This window comes from Phragmites australis, chromosome 3 (genome assembly GCF_958298935.1).
Source record: "Phragmites australis chromosome 3, lpPhrAust1.1, whole genome shotgun sequence".
NCBI lineage: Eukaryota > Viridiplantae > Streptophyta > Magnoliopsida > Poales > Poaceae > Phragmites > Phragmites australis.
Window position 1 is genome coordinate 31,777,408 of NC_084923.1, and position 17,137 is coordinate 31,794,544.

The window sequence follows — 17,137 nt, forward strand, 5'->3', positions numbered from 1 at the left end:
GATATCAAGATCGACAACATAATGTATTTCCTCTTGTTACAAAGCTAAGGTGGAAGGTTGTAGATCGACAATACAACAATCCAGGTGCTATGTGAGGTACTCATATTAGCAAATGGATTCATGCCATATGTGCTCATAGGAAACCAAATATCTCTCAATTCTTCGGTGAACCAACCAAATGTGGAATTAATGATTCACCACTGAGCAAAATCCATCGAGTGTCGTATCATTGCATTGTTCTTATGACCTTCCTTATGCTAATGCACAAATTGGGCCTCCTTTTTGTTGGCAAACAGATGCTTCAGATAGGGAATTATAGGAAAAAATCACACCACCTTTCATCACCACCATCATTTCTACACTTATATCGATGGGTTCCATACATAGGGCATGGATCCAGCTCTGCATACTCTCCATAAAACAAGATACAATCCTGCTTACATGCATGTATTTTTTCTATTTTCAGTCCTAAAGGACGAATTGTCTTCTTCGCATCGTAGACGCCCTCAGGCACCAAGTTCCTCTCTGGTAGCATGTTGCTTAGCAGATCCAGCAATGCATCAAAACTCTTATCAGTCCAACCATGGGTTGCCTTCACCTGTAGAAGATTTAGGTTCTCAAATATCTGCGTGTACCTCTCCTTACAATTGGGATAAAATGGTGTCTTGGAATCCCGCACAAATTTCTGGAATTTAGCAAACTCACCATTGTAATACTTGTCGTGCCACTCGACATCCCGCACCATCTGGTCCATATTTTCCACAAAATCTTCGAGATCACTATCATTCAAACCTAATATATCCTCATCCCTGAGATCATGATCCATTTCACCAGGTGTAAGTCCTTGATCCACACTGTCGGCATGGAGGGCCCGATCCATCTCTCTCTCGTTAAGGCCTTCCTTGCCATGTTTGTTCCAACATATATAGTTCTCTTTGAATCCACGTATGCACAAGTGTGCATGGATATTGTCTGGTTTTGGAAACTTCTTTTAATTCCTGCAGTTGTGACATGGACAATACATTATCGTTTTAGCATGATCATTCATATCCGCCAAGGTAGGACTCACGAAATGCTTTACCCCGCTCAAGTACTCCAGACAAGTTCGGGTCTCGGTGTACATCCAACTTATGTCCATCATCTACAATTAATATAAAAATATTAATTCTTCATTAACAACAGATATGTAGTATTATTCATTCTTCATTAATGTAAAAATCTTAATTTCGTGGTTAAGCATGCGCTCAAAAATTCCTTACAAATACACTAGATTTGTGGCATCTTGCGGCAGATTAGGCAAACCAGTATCAAATCTAACATAAATACAACACACTTGTACTAAGATTTTGGATAAAGATGCAAAATGGCCAATTACAACTCAAAGTACAATAAATTTACCAAATAGGGATTAAAGGAGAAGGAAAATAGGAGGAAAAGGGGAGATGCAAACCTTGAAAGACCTAGCAACAATTCAAATTTCAAATCAACAATATATTAGAAAATCTCTAGTGGATCCGATGAAAAACACCAGCACTGTTGAGTAATTGTTCGCCCACATAGTGGCTGACCAAATCTTAAAACAAATGTAAGTAATAAACGACGGGTGATAATAATACCTGTCACTTATGACTGACCTAGAGAGACCCATCACCTTTGCCAAGTCATAAGTGATGAGTCGTAACATGATCCGTCACTTATAACTGGGTGCAGGGAGACCTGTCACTTATGACATATCACTTATTACCTGTTATCTGTGATGAGTAAATACTCGATCTCGACCTGAGATGATATAAATGACAGGTCGTGTAATAACCCGTCACTTATGTGTTCTTTTGTTGGGTTTTTCACGTAGTGAACAAAACAATCTTTGGTTTTTTCATTGGGTTAATTGTTGGAGCTGTTGCCGCGCGTGCCTAGGCCTACAATTATGTCCATTTTGTTATTATAGTTGAGATGCATGCCAACGTGTAAAAGGCAAAATAACTTTTCATTTTCGGTATCTTCACTGTGTGATTACTTGATGAATCCCTTGAACTTTATTCATTTCAATGCAAGGTTAAAAATTTGAACTTCTCATCCATCGACAGCACCAACTGAACAGTAATATATGTTCTTCACCAACATATGTGGAACTGCAACGATTTTATACGAGACAGTATGACCAGCATGCGTGGCAAAATCAAACTCACGGTCGTATCCATATACGCGGTCTAGGATCACGTCCAGTTGAGCTGTTGAGGTTCAGGCCGCCTGATGCATTCCGTCGACGCGTGGAGGCGGCGCAAGACTACCTCCTGGCACGGTGGCGTACACGTCGAGCTCCAGTACCATGTGGTCTCTCGACTCGATCCTCGACGTCCGCCACAGCACGTGCCCCGTGGCCCTTCGGAACGCACCGGTGCCGCCGATCACCGACAGCTCCCTCACGCCCGCCGAGACGTCGTCCCGGCCCACCACGGCGATGGTGCTGCCGTTGTAGGCTCCGCCCGTGAGCGCCACGGTCATAGTGACCATCAGCACGGGTTCTTTGAGGGACGCTAGCATGTACGTCCCCTGTGCGCGCCCGATGAGCCTTGACGCCGCACTGGGCCCCTCCGTCAGGGCGTCGTCGATCACCGTCGTGTCGCCAAAGTGGGAGCCGGGCATGAGCGGATGTACCGCGCCGGGACCCTTCACGACCTGCACCGCCGTCTGGTCGGGCCCACCCGTGATGTCGTGCATGTAGAAGTGCAGGTGGATCAGGCGCCCCCCGCGCGCCGCCACCGGCCACGGCCCGGCTGCCATTGCGAGGGCCAGAGAGACGAGGAAGAGGACGCGGGGAATTGATGCGGTCATGGAGAACAAAGCCATTGTGGGAGATGATCGATGGACGAGTAGCTCATGGTGTACAAGTGTTATTTATAGATACCATCAGGTCCATGGACAATTCAATTAGCTATTCCTTTGTGCAGAGAACGAAAAGGTTTCATCTAGAACAGCAGCGATGTCGAGCACTAGAGGAAGCTAGCGGACGACTGTCTCCTGTGCTTTTGCTTGCCTGCCACTCATGCATGGCCTGCTGCAGGTATGAGGCAGCTACGCTACGCTACTTACACGACGACCATGTTCTTCTCTCGATCTCTCGTTCAGAAAGGCTGTGAGCTACCTACGGGACACGGTGTGAAAACTAGCAAACGCGCATATAGTATAAAACTAAGTTGGTGCATGCTTGGCGTGTAAGGAATCTATGGGATTGCACGGACGTCAAAGCGCTTCTCTTGTTCGGTTGCTCTCAAAACGAGCAAATAATATTACTGAGAGATGCAATATTACATGGAACTTTGTCTATTTATATCACGCTCACATGTTTTTTTCTCTGAAATCCGCTGCACTCTAGGCCATTGGATCTAGGTCCATACGATCCCCTTCTTCCTACTCTACCCAGAGGCCTTTGTTGTGCCACACTGCCACCTCGTCTCTCTAGCTAGCTGAAGAATAGATCAGTTTGGTTCCCTGAACAATGGATTGTATGACTTGTTTGTGTAGATTTTCTACGATTTTGACATTTTAGATTTGTTATACGTTGTCCAACTCTTTAGGACCAGTTTAGGTCTGCCGAAATCCTAACCTAGCAACGAAGATGCCGCAAATTTGAATTGAAAACCCGACTCATCCACGTGAACGGACCGAGGATCAGGTCCATCCAAATAAGGAAAGGGCATGTTCGGATTCTAGTTGCCTCACTCACAGAGCAACGATATGGGAGAGCTCCAGCTCCATGATTCTTGCTGAATATGGAGTTTGTAGGCTAAAAATAAAGTGGTTTAACCTTTTGTTTTTAGTCTAAATATGAAGAAGCTGACTCGCCTACACACCCTAAGTCTACTTCTGGCTCCAGCTATCCCAAACAGGCTCTAGATGTGTGGACTGTCTTTGGATCCCTAGCAAGGCTTCTCCTATATTGTGCTGGCAAGCTTTTTGCCTTGCTATCCCAAGCTAGTAAAATTGGCGCATCCACCGTGGCAAGGCAAGACTAGGTCGTGTTGGCAAGGAAAGACGAGGCTCGCTAGGGAACCAAACCAGCCCTAATACTTCAACCCTTTCTCCACACAAAGCTACGATGTGCCAAACTTTACTGACGCCACCATCACCTGAGATCCCTTCAACCTTCCCCTGCCTTCTGTTGACGTAAATTGTAATAGAGACAATAGAACAGTAGATAGACTGAATTCTTGTTATGCCGATAACATGTTGAAGTATATTGTAATGGAGACGATAGAACAGTAGATAGAATGAATTCTTGTTAATTCTTTCATTGCACTTACGTTGATTTATACAAAATAAAGGCATAAGTTTATGTCTCTTTGGGGAGACATCCCTCCCCAATAGATACCTAATTGATCATTAACATTTGTGTCATAATACCTTCCAACAATGCTGCCACCTCTGCTGCCGATGAAGATTGGGCCAAGCTGGTGGTAAGCCTCACACAATCACAGAACGTAATGAGCCTCGACAGAGATTGATTTTTTTTTTCTTTACGAAAGCGATGAGATATATTAAATCAGAGAACAGTACGCCCCTGGTTTTTCACAAATGCTCTTGAAGAACAGAAAAAATGCAATAAAGGAAGCACAAGTTATTCGTCCGCTCCGTCTCTGCATCGGTCGTCGGAGATCCGCGAAAGGTGCCGGAGGCGACGGCAGCCAACACCGAGAACCACAAGGTCCACAAAAGCCCAACGAAGGACCTCAACGCTAGAGTAGCCGCAAGAGAAGCATGCGAACGTGCTCAACTGGAGAGAGCTCAACAGGATGGCTGACCGACTCCCAAACGCGAAAGATCCTCTGAACGAACATCAATTGTCTCCTTCATCTTCATGGTCGCGCTGCCGAGGATGCCGACGACCCGATCCAAAAATCCAGCGTCCCCGATGAAACCATTGACGATCCAGAAGCAACATCCCAACCAGGGAACAATAATCCATCCAGCCCTTCTGCGAAGACTAACCTCTCGTGTTCTTCGCTGGAGACCACGTCGCAGGCCACGATACTGTCAGAGAAGACGTAGAGGAGCCAAAAGATCCTCGACCACCGCATCGCCAAAGGAAGACCTAAGCCTATACAAGGAAGAAGATGCACGCCTGCCGACAGGAGGACGGTTGGCCTCTCAATCCGGTGTCAGGGAGGCCTCTGGTCTCTGGAGGAGAGGGGAACCAAAATATCTGACGCCAGAGAGGTGCTCAAAGGAGTCGCTCGCCGTTGGCCCAGGCGTTTGGATCACATGAGTTGCCAAATATTGAATAATGAGTTAGTTGATATACAAACGGTCACAATACGCACAGATAGTGCAAGCTACAACGTTTTGCTACGATCCTTAACCTATAAACTCACCTTAAAAAAGCTATAAATGCTTCCGCTATAGTTTCTGAATTTCATCCTTCCACTTCGATCTTGCGGAGCTCAGATGCATAAGACCCAGTCGCTATAGGATTATTTTCTAACCAATAGTACCATGGAACGGTTAATATACTTGTTTCACTCCTTTAACAGATACATTGAGGAAGTGATTAAAAAATAGAGGGATGGAGCCGTTAAGGGGCTCTCGCGACTCCCATGGTGACTCCGCGCACCTTGCGCCAACCCAATCGCCACCCACAGATACATCCCATTTTCCCAGTTCGATCCCCAGGTCGTCCCCAGGAGCGCCACTGTTCTTCCTCCTCCATCCCTCTATCCCTGTTCCGAGAAGCTTCGCGGCCATCTCCTGCAGCAATCATCCACCAACCAGCAGATCTTGGTGGCGTCTCCTTTCGGCGCACGTCCCCGTCTCCAAGAGCTGTTGTGCAGGGCAGCATCAACCCAGCTCGCTGTTGGGTCTCGACGACCCACAGGACCGCGCACACAACCACCTCGTATCCAACCACTACCGGTATAAGACCGGCCAGTACGTGTCCGAGCATGACCAGTCCGGAGATTCGTGACTGCAAGCGAGCAACCAGTCCTCCAACCACACAAGCAACCAGTAGTACCTGAGTGATTACACGAGTGACCAGTCATGCTGTGCTCGACCACGCGTCCGCCGCGTACGAACGCGATCACGCGATCATGTAGCTATACGTGAGTCTCGAACTTCCCAGCGTGGATACAAGGACGAATACTCGACGAGAACTGAGAAGCAAGATTAAAAAAAAAACTCTCTGTAGGAATTTTTACTCTATTCAACTTTTCTCAACTTGCGAATTTTTTTGACTTATCTGGCATACAATCCAGGGATTATAACTCTATATTATAGCGGCCTGCTAACTTTGAATCCTGACATGAATTGTGCTATCCCACGATCTGATTCTGGACTCTAATTCCGACTCGAACTAGACCTGTGCACACCGCACGTTACGAAGTCCTAAACACATTCGAACTAAGACTCTGACTTGAATACAGCTCCGAGCTGCATAAAACGAGTCCCCAAGGCCCACGACTAGAATTAAGTCCAACATACTCCCCCTTCGTCCTGATGTGGGCCAAGATCACGAACTCCAAATAGATGTTGCATGACCGCCAGCTTCACAGCCGGCAATGCCTTCGTCAGAGCATCAGCTCGCTGCTCCTCCATGGAGATGAAATCCACCTCAATCTGGTCTCTTTCAACGCACTCATGAATGAAATGAAACTTGGTGCCAATGTATTTACTGCGGCCATGAAACACTTGATTTTTTATCAAAGCAATCGATGATTTGTTATCAACAAACAATTTGACTGCTTTGGGCTCTTCTCATGTTAGCTCCCCCAACAGACTTCTTAGCCACAGTGCTTAGCATGCCACCGTCGTTGCTGCCATGAACTCAGCCTTGCAGGAAGACAAAGCCATTGTTTTCTGCTTTTGCGAGTTCCATGACACCAAGCTATTTTCTGCTTCTGCGAGTTCCATGACACCAAGCTATCATTGATATAAAAAGCCATACCTCCGGTATTCTTCTTGTCATCCATGTCACCAGCCAGGTCACTATCAGTATACCCGGTGATTCATTCTTCTGTTTCTCCTCTTGTATACACAAGCCCATAATGAACGGTGCCCTTCAAATACAGAAGAATCTACTTCACTGCCTTACGATGCATCACCGTGGGCTTCTCCATAAATCTGCTTACCACCCCGACAACAAATGAAAGGTCAGGTCTTGTATGGAGCAAATACCTTAGACAACCAATGATGCGTCAATACTCGATTGCATCCACCGACTGTCCATCTGGATCCTTATGCAACTGCACCCTATGTTCTATGGGGAATTTTATGGGATTGCACTCCAGCATACCGAATTGACCAAGGACCTTCTTTGCATACGCTGTTTGCTCGATTGTAATTTGCCCATCTTCTTGCGCTACCTCAATCCCGAGATAGTAATTAAGCAATCCAAGATCAGTCATCTCAAACTCACTCATCATCTGCTGCTTAAATCTCATGATCTCTTCTGGACTTTCTCCTATCACAATGAGATCATCAATATATATTCCGACAATGATTCCAGCCCGACCTGTTCCTCTTGTGTATATGGCATGATCTTGTGTACATTTGCTGAAACCAATCCATTTCAAGCTCCTGTCAAGTCGTATGTTCCATGCCCGTGGCGCCTGCTAGAGTCCATACAACGCCTTGCTGAGTTTGAGCACAAGAATCTCTTTATTCATCACTACAAATCCCTCCAGCTGGGCCACGTATACTTCCTCTTTGAGCTCACCATTTAAGAATGCCGATTTGACATCTAGATGATGAACTTGCCAACCTCGGTTGGCTGCAATAGCAAGGATGACACGCACGATGTCCAGCCTAGCCACGCACGATGTCCAGCCTAGCCACTGGTGCAAACACTTCTTCAAAATTGATTCCTTACCACTGCACATATCCTTTCGCGACCAACCTTGCCTTGTGTTTGATCACATATCCTTATGTGTTCTTCTTTAATTTGCAAACCCGTTTGAGTCCAATCGGCTTGTGACCAGCTAGCAACGCTATGAGAGTCCATGTGTCATTCTTCTCTATGGACTCGATCTCCTTGGCCATAGCGTCCTCCCAGACCTACTGTCCAGCAGCCTCAAGGTAGCAAGATGACTCCTCCGTCTCCATGATCATGGCCTCTTCTTCCACGTCTTCATCAAGATCCACCCTTGGAGCATCTCTCATGATGTCGTCGATGTGCCTGTAACGAACACGTCCTTCATCTATGATGTTGCTGCTGTTGCTCGGCAGCGGTGTGGCCAGATCATCCACCGGCAATTCAGGTGCCGGCATCACCATTGGAGTGGTGGGGGTTGTTGGAGAGGTGGCTGTCATGCATGCCGCAGCATGTGTCTTGGTTGTTGGCCCTTCCAACGTCACCTCACCGACTAGCGGAGTCAATGGAAGAGCTAGATCACCATCTGTCACTGGCGCAGGCACTCTTGCCAGACCTACGAGTGGCATAGAGCTGGCTCAGTGCTAATCATCTCCTCGACATCAAAATCAGATGGCTCCCCGCTGCCTGTACTTGTACACCAGCTCCACTCCACGTTTTCATTGAATTTAACATCATGACTTACATGAATTTTCCTGCGCCTTGGATCAAAGAGACGATGCACCTTGCAACCATCCTCGACACCAAGATAGACCATCGGCTGGCTTCGGTCATCGAGCTTCTTCAAGTGTGGCATTGTCACTTTGCATGTATCGTGCAGCCGAACACACGAAGGTGTGCCAAATGCGGCTCCCTTCCATTCCATGCCTCGAACGGAGTGCGTTCATCCAACACCTTCGTTAGCAAGCGGTTCAGCAGATACATCGTGTGCCTCACCGCCTCCCCCCAAAATCTTTCAGGCACATTCATGCTCTTGAGGAGGGATCTCGCCATTGCCATTACAGTCCTGTTCCTCCTCTTCACCATGCCATTTTGTTGTGGCGTGTATGGCGCGGTGAGGTGCCGTTCGATCCTGGCCTCCTTGCATAGCCGGGTGAACTTGGCAGAGAGGAATTCCCTGCCATGATTAGTCATCAACATCTTGATACGCTGCTCGCTCGTGTTCTCGGCCTGCAACTTGAACTTCCTGAACACGGAGCAGGCTTGGTCCTTCATCTTGATCACGTACAACCACATCCACCGAGTAAAGTCATCAACAATTAACATGAAATAACTGTTACGGTGAGAGTCGAGGGTGTGATCGACCCGCAAAGGTCAGCATGTAGCAACTCGAGTGCCTTCTCTGCCCTGTAATTTGCTGCTGCCAGGAATGGCTGCCTCCCCTGCTTTGCCACCAAACAACTTTGACATAGCTAATTCGGGTGTCTGATCGGCGGCACTCCCACTGCCAACTTTTTGTCAACAAGTAGCTTCATAGCTATGAAGTTGACATGTCCAAGTCTCACATTCCAGAGCCACACCGGGTCTTGAAGACTAGCTAAGAGACAGACCAATGTCGCTTGATGCAGCTCGATCTTGTAGAGGCGATTTAGAGTTCGCCTCATTTTCATCAGCAATCGCGCAGGACTACTATCATATACGCGTAGATGTTCAGGATCCATGATCACCTTGTGTCCAACTTTGGTAAGTTGTCCTAGGCTGATGATACTACTACAAAGTCTTGGAATGTAGTAGACATCCTTCAATAGCCATTGATCGCCGTTCTTGCAACTGAACACGACCGACCCTAAGCCCATGATCTATACCGTGGAGCCATCCCCGAACTTCACCTTGCCAGTGACACCTTCGTCCAGCACACTGAACTTCTCTATGTCACCAGTCATGTGATTACTAGCCCCATTATCCAGGTACCATACCTCAGAATGGGAGCCTCCCTCTGATGTGTCACGCAGTTCCAGCTTCAACTTCTCTTCATTCAGGAACACGACATCCCGCCTTTGCTGCAATCCCAGTACCATCTCCTCTGACACTGTGAGCAATAAGGCCAACTCGGTGTCATCGGTACGTGTGAGATGAGACTCGCCTTTCTCTTCCTCCATCTTCTTAGGTGCCCTACACTCGTTTGCGTAGTGCCCCATCTTGTAGCAGTTATAGCACTTGATGTGGCTCTTGTTGCAGTGATCGCCGCCCAAGCCACTCTCCTCATCATTGCGTGACGTCCCACCACGACCACCTTTGCCACGGCCTTTGCCGCGTCCACGACCACCCCGGCCGCGGTTGCTGTCTGCAGGAGGGTGGTATTTGCTCTTGTTGCTTAACGAGGAGTCACTACCATCCTTCTTCTGTTGTGCCTACCACTCGAACTGAGTGAGAAAAAGCTTATCGTCGCCATTATTATTGCTGCCAGATGCACGTGTGCGAGCACGTTCTTCAAATGCCTTCAGCCGCCCCACAGCTTCCTCGAAAGGCAACTTGTCGAGGTTGTAGAACTGCTCGATCCTAGCGATCACACTTAGAATCGATCCAGTACGGTGTCGAACAATTTTTTGACCAGTGCAGCGTCATCAAGCGTCTCCCCAGATTGGCATACGTGACGGAAATGGCGTTGAGCTTTCCAATGTACTGGTCCAACGTCTCTCCCTCCTGCATGTGCATAGCATTGAAGCCTCTCTTCAATGTCTGCAGTCGCGTGTTCTTGACGTGATCCGCACCTACGAACCTTGTCTTGAGACAGTCCTAGACCTCCTTTGCAATTTTCTTCCTTGCCACCTGCTCTAGGAGATCCTCCGGGAGCGCTTGGAAGACATACGACCTCGCCTTCTTGTCCTTCTTCTCGTCGACAGCCACACCAATCGCTGGCTCGACTGCTTCCCAGACGCCTTAATCCTCCATCATCGCTTGCACGTGAATCACCCAGTTCACGTAGTTTTTCACCATCAACTGCGAGTGTAGGAACGGCCCACCGTCGCTCTCCCGCACCGCGTCGCCTTGAGGAACGATCGACATCTTCACGAGTTTGTGCAGCGCCCTACCGGCTCTGATACTAGATGTTGGGTCTCGACGACCCATTGGACCGCGCACATGACCACCTCATATCCAACCATTGTCTCTCCCAACCAGAACGTGTCCGAGCATGACCATTCTAGAGATTCGCGACCGCGAGTGAGCAACAACAAGTCCTCCAACCACACAAGCAACCAGTAGTAAACGAGCAATTACATGAGTGACCAGTCGTGCTGTGCTCGACCACGCGTCTGCCGCGTATGAACACAATCACACGATCACGTAGCTATACATGAGTCTAAAACTTCCCGGCATGGATAGAAGGACGAATATTCGATGAGAACAAAGAAGCAAGATTAAGAAAAACTCTCTAGAGGAAGTTTTACGCTATTCAACTTTTCTCAACTTGCAACTTTTTTTGAATTATCTGACATACAATCCAGGGATTACAACTCTATATTTATAGCGACCTACTAACTTTGAATCCTAACATGAATAGTGCCATCCCACGATCCGATTCTGGACTATAATTCTGACTCGAACTAGACCCGTGCACACCACACATTACGAAGTCCTAAACACATTTGAACTAAGACTCTGACTTGGATACAGCTCCGAGCCACGTAAAATGAGTCCCCGAGGCCCACAACTAGGATTAAGTCCAACACTCGCATTAGATCTGAGATTCATGGTACCTTACACTCCCCCTATACGCTCTTGTGCAGGTCTCATGGAGTGCCTCTTCGAAGGGGATGACCAGGGGCAGCTTGCCATCTCCAAGGCTGTTGTCCAATACTCTGCCAGAGGTGACATGTGGGGAGTCAGTGGGTGCTGCCTTCAATCTGCCACCTTCCGAGCTCGGCTCCGATGAAGAGCTCAGGGCTCCTAACCTCACCTTGATCTATAAGGATGAGAAGGTCTCCCCGGATCCAGGGTTTCTGGTCAGAACAAGACTAGCATAGTGGTTGCAGCGTCTGCAGCCAAGCGGCATCGTCACTCCCCCCCCCCCTCTCTCTCTCTCTTCAAGTTTAGCAATATACAAGAAAGATCCTGCCGCGATGCCTCCCCTGGCACTTCCGCCGTGGCCACCTCCAAGCCGATCTGCTCATGGCCACTGGTTGTTTCAAAATTTGGGACTCAAGAGGCGCAAGACTCTCCAAAGGATGTTGGGTGGTGTAAAGTCAGGGAACGTTTTTGGTGGAGGATAAGCAGAGTTCTTCCAAGAAGGGCGGCTGACGATCACTAGGTATGCAGATCCATTGCTTCAAAGGAGCTCTTTTTAAGAAGAACAAGAGGGAGGTGCTTCAATTGTCTACTTGTGGATCATCAAGTTACAACCTGCAAAGACCCCACAAAGTGCTAGAAATGCAAAGGTTTAGGACACAGAGCGGCTTTGCGTTCATCCTCATTCGCTATTCACCTGCAAAAAATCCAACCCTCCGCCCTGCCCAACCCTTCCCAGCAGGAGCCATAGATAGAGAAACGCCCATATCTGCAAGTCCTCGGATCAAATCTCCCTCCAACATCAAAAATGCACCATCGGCTTCCTGTGTCCACTATGGGGTTGTTCCCAGGTTCCCCTACTGCGAAGCCCCTAGTTGAGCATGCATGTGTTTCACCGATGAATGTCTTTGGGAGGAAAAAGGAGTACCCGCACCGGTGCTGGGAGTGCACCTTGGACAGGCGCTAGGAGTGCGCCTTGGATTGGCGCTATGGAGGGTCGGTTGGTGGTGCTGAAGCACATCATGTGTCTCCTTCATGACTGTGCAGGTCGCCCATCTCGTCTTGTTGGGACTGGGATGCTGGTGATGCAAGACCAGGAGTCATGAATCTAGGCAACACCGAGGGGCTCCATAGGTATCCCGCGCGCTTTCCGTGACACCCGGGAGTATGAGGGACCGTGGTCAGGACGATCGCAACAGTTGTGGTGGCGGCTACTCTAGTCACTGTGCTCGGCTCTCTCCTTGTCGGTTACATGCCCAAAGGCCAGGCACCTCTCTGTGGAGACAATCCCACCTGTCGACCCGCAAGTTGTTGCTAAGGCATAGCAAGACCAAGAAGGCAGCCTCGAGGGTCTGTTTCGCCTCACTATTTGCATGTTGGGTAATAGGTAGGCTACGCTAGCCTAAAACAAAAATTTTCTACCGCATTCAACTAGGAAACCATGCTAGTAGAAGATCATAGATCGTTACCGCTCAACGTGCAGTGCAATGGAAGAAGAGTTGGAGTAGACCGATCTATCGTCGTGTGTGTCAAACTCCTCGAGCAGCTTCTCGATCAGATCCGTGACCAGCCCTACGCAGGTGGTAATGCTCCCCAACCAACTCCGAGCACATGGTCGTGCTCCTCGACCAGTTCCTCGACTAGCTCCCGATCAGGTCTGTCGCATCCTGGACTAGTTTTGAGTGGTCGTATCGTGCTATCCGACCAGATCCGAGTGGTCCCAAACACATCGAGATCAACTCACTGAGAAGATCAGTGCCGCAATAGCAGCAGCGCCTCTACGGTATCAACACGTACTAGGCAGAAACACCGAGCGCCGATGTGCTAGCACCGCACGCGCAGCTAGGGTTTTGGGAGATAGTGTGGAAGGCCGCAACTAGGTTTTCGGAGTGGCTCAACCTTAGCATGCCCTACCCATGCCTCTCCTTATATAGAGCTTACCAATGGGCTCCCATGTTGGAAGCCCTTTAGGACTCTAACTTCTCATGGATCACAATCCAATCAAAACCCATATACAAAACTAATTTGCATGTTTTGTTCCAACCCTTTAAGTGTGTGACCTGTTAGGTTCATGTACAAACAACTACAACTCAAAAATCATTTCCAAACCGAAATCAATAGCGGTCCATAACAGAATATGTTGACTCCCGAGTATACACAAAAGATCATATCGGCTGAACCTTGATATACACATGCACCGATCCCTTCGCCTCACGATACCAGAAAAACTCAAGGCGAGATATGTGTCACCCTTGTGATAGCTCGACCATTTACTCATCAAGTAGTGGATTCATCATGACTAACTCTTTAATCTTATTGGCATGGCCATGCACTTTCTTGATCCAACTACCTCGAGGGGGCCAGAGATATCTCTCCCATTATCAAGGAGGAGCAAATTCCATCTTGATCGCTCACACCCCACGACATATTTCATGACAAGCCTGAAAATTACCTTTATGACTACCCAGTTACGGAATAGTGTTTGACAGCCTCAAAGTATGCCACTAGAAATTCTAGAAATCAATGATGATCTTAGGTCTAAGGATCCTGTAGGTATACCATTTTAGATAACAAATAACAGCACATCATAAATAACAATCCCAGCAGTATCTCAAGGTAGGTCTATGCAACATCATGTTCTCTAACATAAATGTCTACATTATTGACTTGGTATCTCTATACCTAAGATCCATGATCATCAATCAATACATATGCTGGTCTTATGTATCATCACAATGATATGCGATCGGAGATCGACTAAGAATAACATCATGACATAAACAAAGAGTTTTATGAACAAGTCACATACTTACCAATCAATGTAAAACATAGTCATTCTTTTAATAACATATTATTCAAAAGTACATTAACATAGACATGTGATATAACCATCTTTATGATTGCCTCTGGGGCATATCACCTTCACTTCCTGCTCGCCAGGTCCTTCTTATGTGCGGTAGCGTTTCTGTGTGTTGGAGTATGCCAGGCGTCGAGGTGGCAAACAGGTCCCCTGGTCCATGCCGCAAGAGGCTCAGCCAAGCCTTCCTCTGCCAGCTTCTCAGGCCCATGCCTTGTTCTTGAGTTTGGCCATCCCGACATCTGAGCTCTTGCCGAGACCCCAAACTCAAAAAAGGCGCAAGAAGATGCTCCCGTCGGGCAACTCAATGAGGCGCAGCAAACAGATTGCTGCACCTAAGCGTCAAGCCTCCTCTGTGATGGAATAGGTTCATCCTTGGTCATTCGTCAACTGGGCTTCATGCCGAACCATGCTGTGATTGACCAAGCGGCTCAGGATGAGTACGCCAAGATTTTCTCAAAGCCCCTGTCATGAGCGCACATCACAGCACTGGCTGCAATCGTTAGATGGGTTGTTCCTGAGGACAACCGTGTAGATGAGGCAGTGTGTGCCTCTGTTCAAACCTGATTGGTGTGGACAATTTTTGGTCAATCTTACATTATTCCCCAATGTCTTTTTCTTACATTTTGGTGTGGAATGTCCCTGGACTTAATAGGCCTGGAAGACGTGATTTGGTACATGACGTTGTTTCTTTGGTCAAACCCGATGTGGTGTGCCTGCAAGAGACCAAGACTTCTAATCTATCTCATCGAAGGCTTTGCTCCACTTTGGGGCCCACGTTCGATAAGTGGCACCTCCTCCCGGTCCAGGGCACAAGAGGAGGGATTCTCATTGCTTGGAGGGGTGCTGTGTCAGATGGTGGCATCCTGCTCGGATTCTTATTCCATCTTCGTCCAGTTCAGTGAGCAAGATGGTCAATGCTAGTGGTTCACAGGGGTATATGGACCTCAACCCGATGCCGAGAAGGTCCTTTTTCTTGATGAGCTCAAGACCATCCATTTGCAATGTGCTGTTCCTTCGACCATTGCGGGCGACTTCAACCTTATTTACAGGTTAGAGGACAAGAACAATGCAAATGTGGACTGTGCAATGATGGGTCGATTTCGCAGGTTGCTGAATGAGCTTGAGTTAGATGAACTTGCTCTTGCTGGTCATAAGTTGACATAGTCTAATGAAAGGGCATCACCAACATTGGTCGGATTGGATCAGGTGTTTCACATGGCAGATAGGGAAACATCTTCCCAGATTGTCTCTTACAAAGTTTGTCTACAGGAATCTCTGACCATTGCCCTTTATTACTTGGCCTGAAGGACAACTCAAGGGGCAAACACCGTTTCCACTTTGAGAGTTTTTGGACCCACCTCGAGGGCATCCATGAAGCTGTCCTGCAGGCTTGGTCAGCACCAGTTGCAACACATTGCCCGCTGGAGCAGTTAGCCACCAAATTGGGACGTCTCAGCAAGGCATTGCAAGGTTGGGGGCACCGTAGGATTGGTAACGTCAAGCAGCAGCTCATTTTGGCCTAAGAGATCATCTTTCAGTTGGATGTCGCCCAAGAGGTCCGGTCTCTCTTTGACGGTGAACTTTGGCTACGCCGAAACCTCAAAAAGAAATATCTCAGCCTAGCTTCTCAAGAGTGTACTATTGCTCATCTCAAATCGAGGATTGATTGGCTCAAAGAGGGAGACGCTAACACCTCATTTTTCCATCAGCAAGCAAGATATAGGAAGAGAAAAAATTTCATTGGGTAGCTACGTGTGAATGAGAATGTGTTCACAACGCAAGGTGACAAGCAGCATGTGGCCTACGATTCTTATTCTCAGTTGCTCGGTAGTACAGAGGAATGTATACACACTTTGGACCTCCATGCTTTGGAAATTCCTGAGCATGATCTTATTGCACTAGATGCTCCATTTTCTGATGAAGTGTGGGTTACCATAGAGAAATTACCACCTGATAAGGCCCCTGGGCCCGATGGTTTCACAGGACATTTTTATCGCAGCTGCTGGCATATCATTAAACATGACCTAATGGAGGCAATGACAGCAATATGTCATGGTGACAGCAGGATGCTAGGGATGCTAAACTCGGCCTTTCTAACACTCCTTCCCAAGAAGGCAGATGCAGTTCAAGTACGGGACTTCCGACCCATCAGTTTGATACATAGATTTGTGAAGCTTGTGGCCAAGATTCTTACTAATCGTCTAGCGCCTTTACTGCCATCTATGGTCTCGCTCAATCAAGTGCTTTGTTTCGTGGACGCTACATTCGAGATAATTTCTTATTGGTGCAGAAAACGGCACACTCACTACACCATCAAGGTGAGTCACGGGTGTTACTCAAACTTGACATTTCGAAAGCTTTTAATTTGGTGGACTGGCCGTTCTTGTTGGAGCTTCTCACTCACATGGGGTTTGGACCGAGGTGGCGCACCCTCCTATGCGACTTGTTGTCCACTGCATCTACACAGGTGTTACTCAACGAGGAGCCGGGTGAGGTGATCTCACATCTACGTGGGTTGCGCCAAGGGGACCCACTATCCCTGATGTTGTTTATTCTTGTGATGCACGTGCTAAACGTGCTGATTAATCGGGCAAGCGAGGTTGGCTTGCTACAACCTTTATCTCGTCGGCCTATAAATCACCGGGTCTCCCTCTACACCGATGATGTTGTTTTATTCTTAAAACCAG

General features: G+C 47.8%; 1 protein-coding gene across 1 annotated transcript; it reads right to left on the reverse strand.

Annotated features, from left to right (window-relative positions):
* Positions 1 to 2,008: 2,008 nt before the first annotated feature.
* On the reverse strand, positions 2,009 to 2,877 carry LOC133911139 (dirigent protein 1-like). Its single transcript, XM_062353342.1, has one exon. The coding sequence runs from the start codon at positions 2,848 to 2,850 to the stop codon at positions 2,242 to 2,244; it is 609 nt and encodes a 202-aa protein (XP_062209326.1). The 5' UTR covers positions 2,851 to 2,877; the 3' UTR covers positions 2,009 to 2,241.
* Positions 2,878 to 17,137: the final 14,260 nt, after the last annotated feature.

Coding starts and splice junctions, on each gene's coding strand:
- LOC133911139 (XM_062353342.1), bottom strand. CDS start 2,850: ATGGCTTTGTTCTCCATGACCGCATCAATTCCCCGCGTCCTCTTCCTC.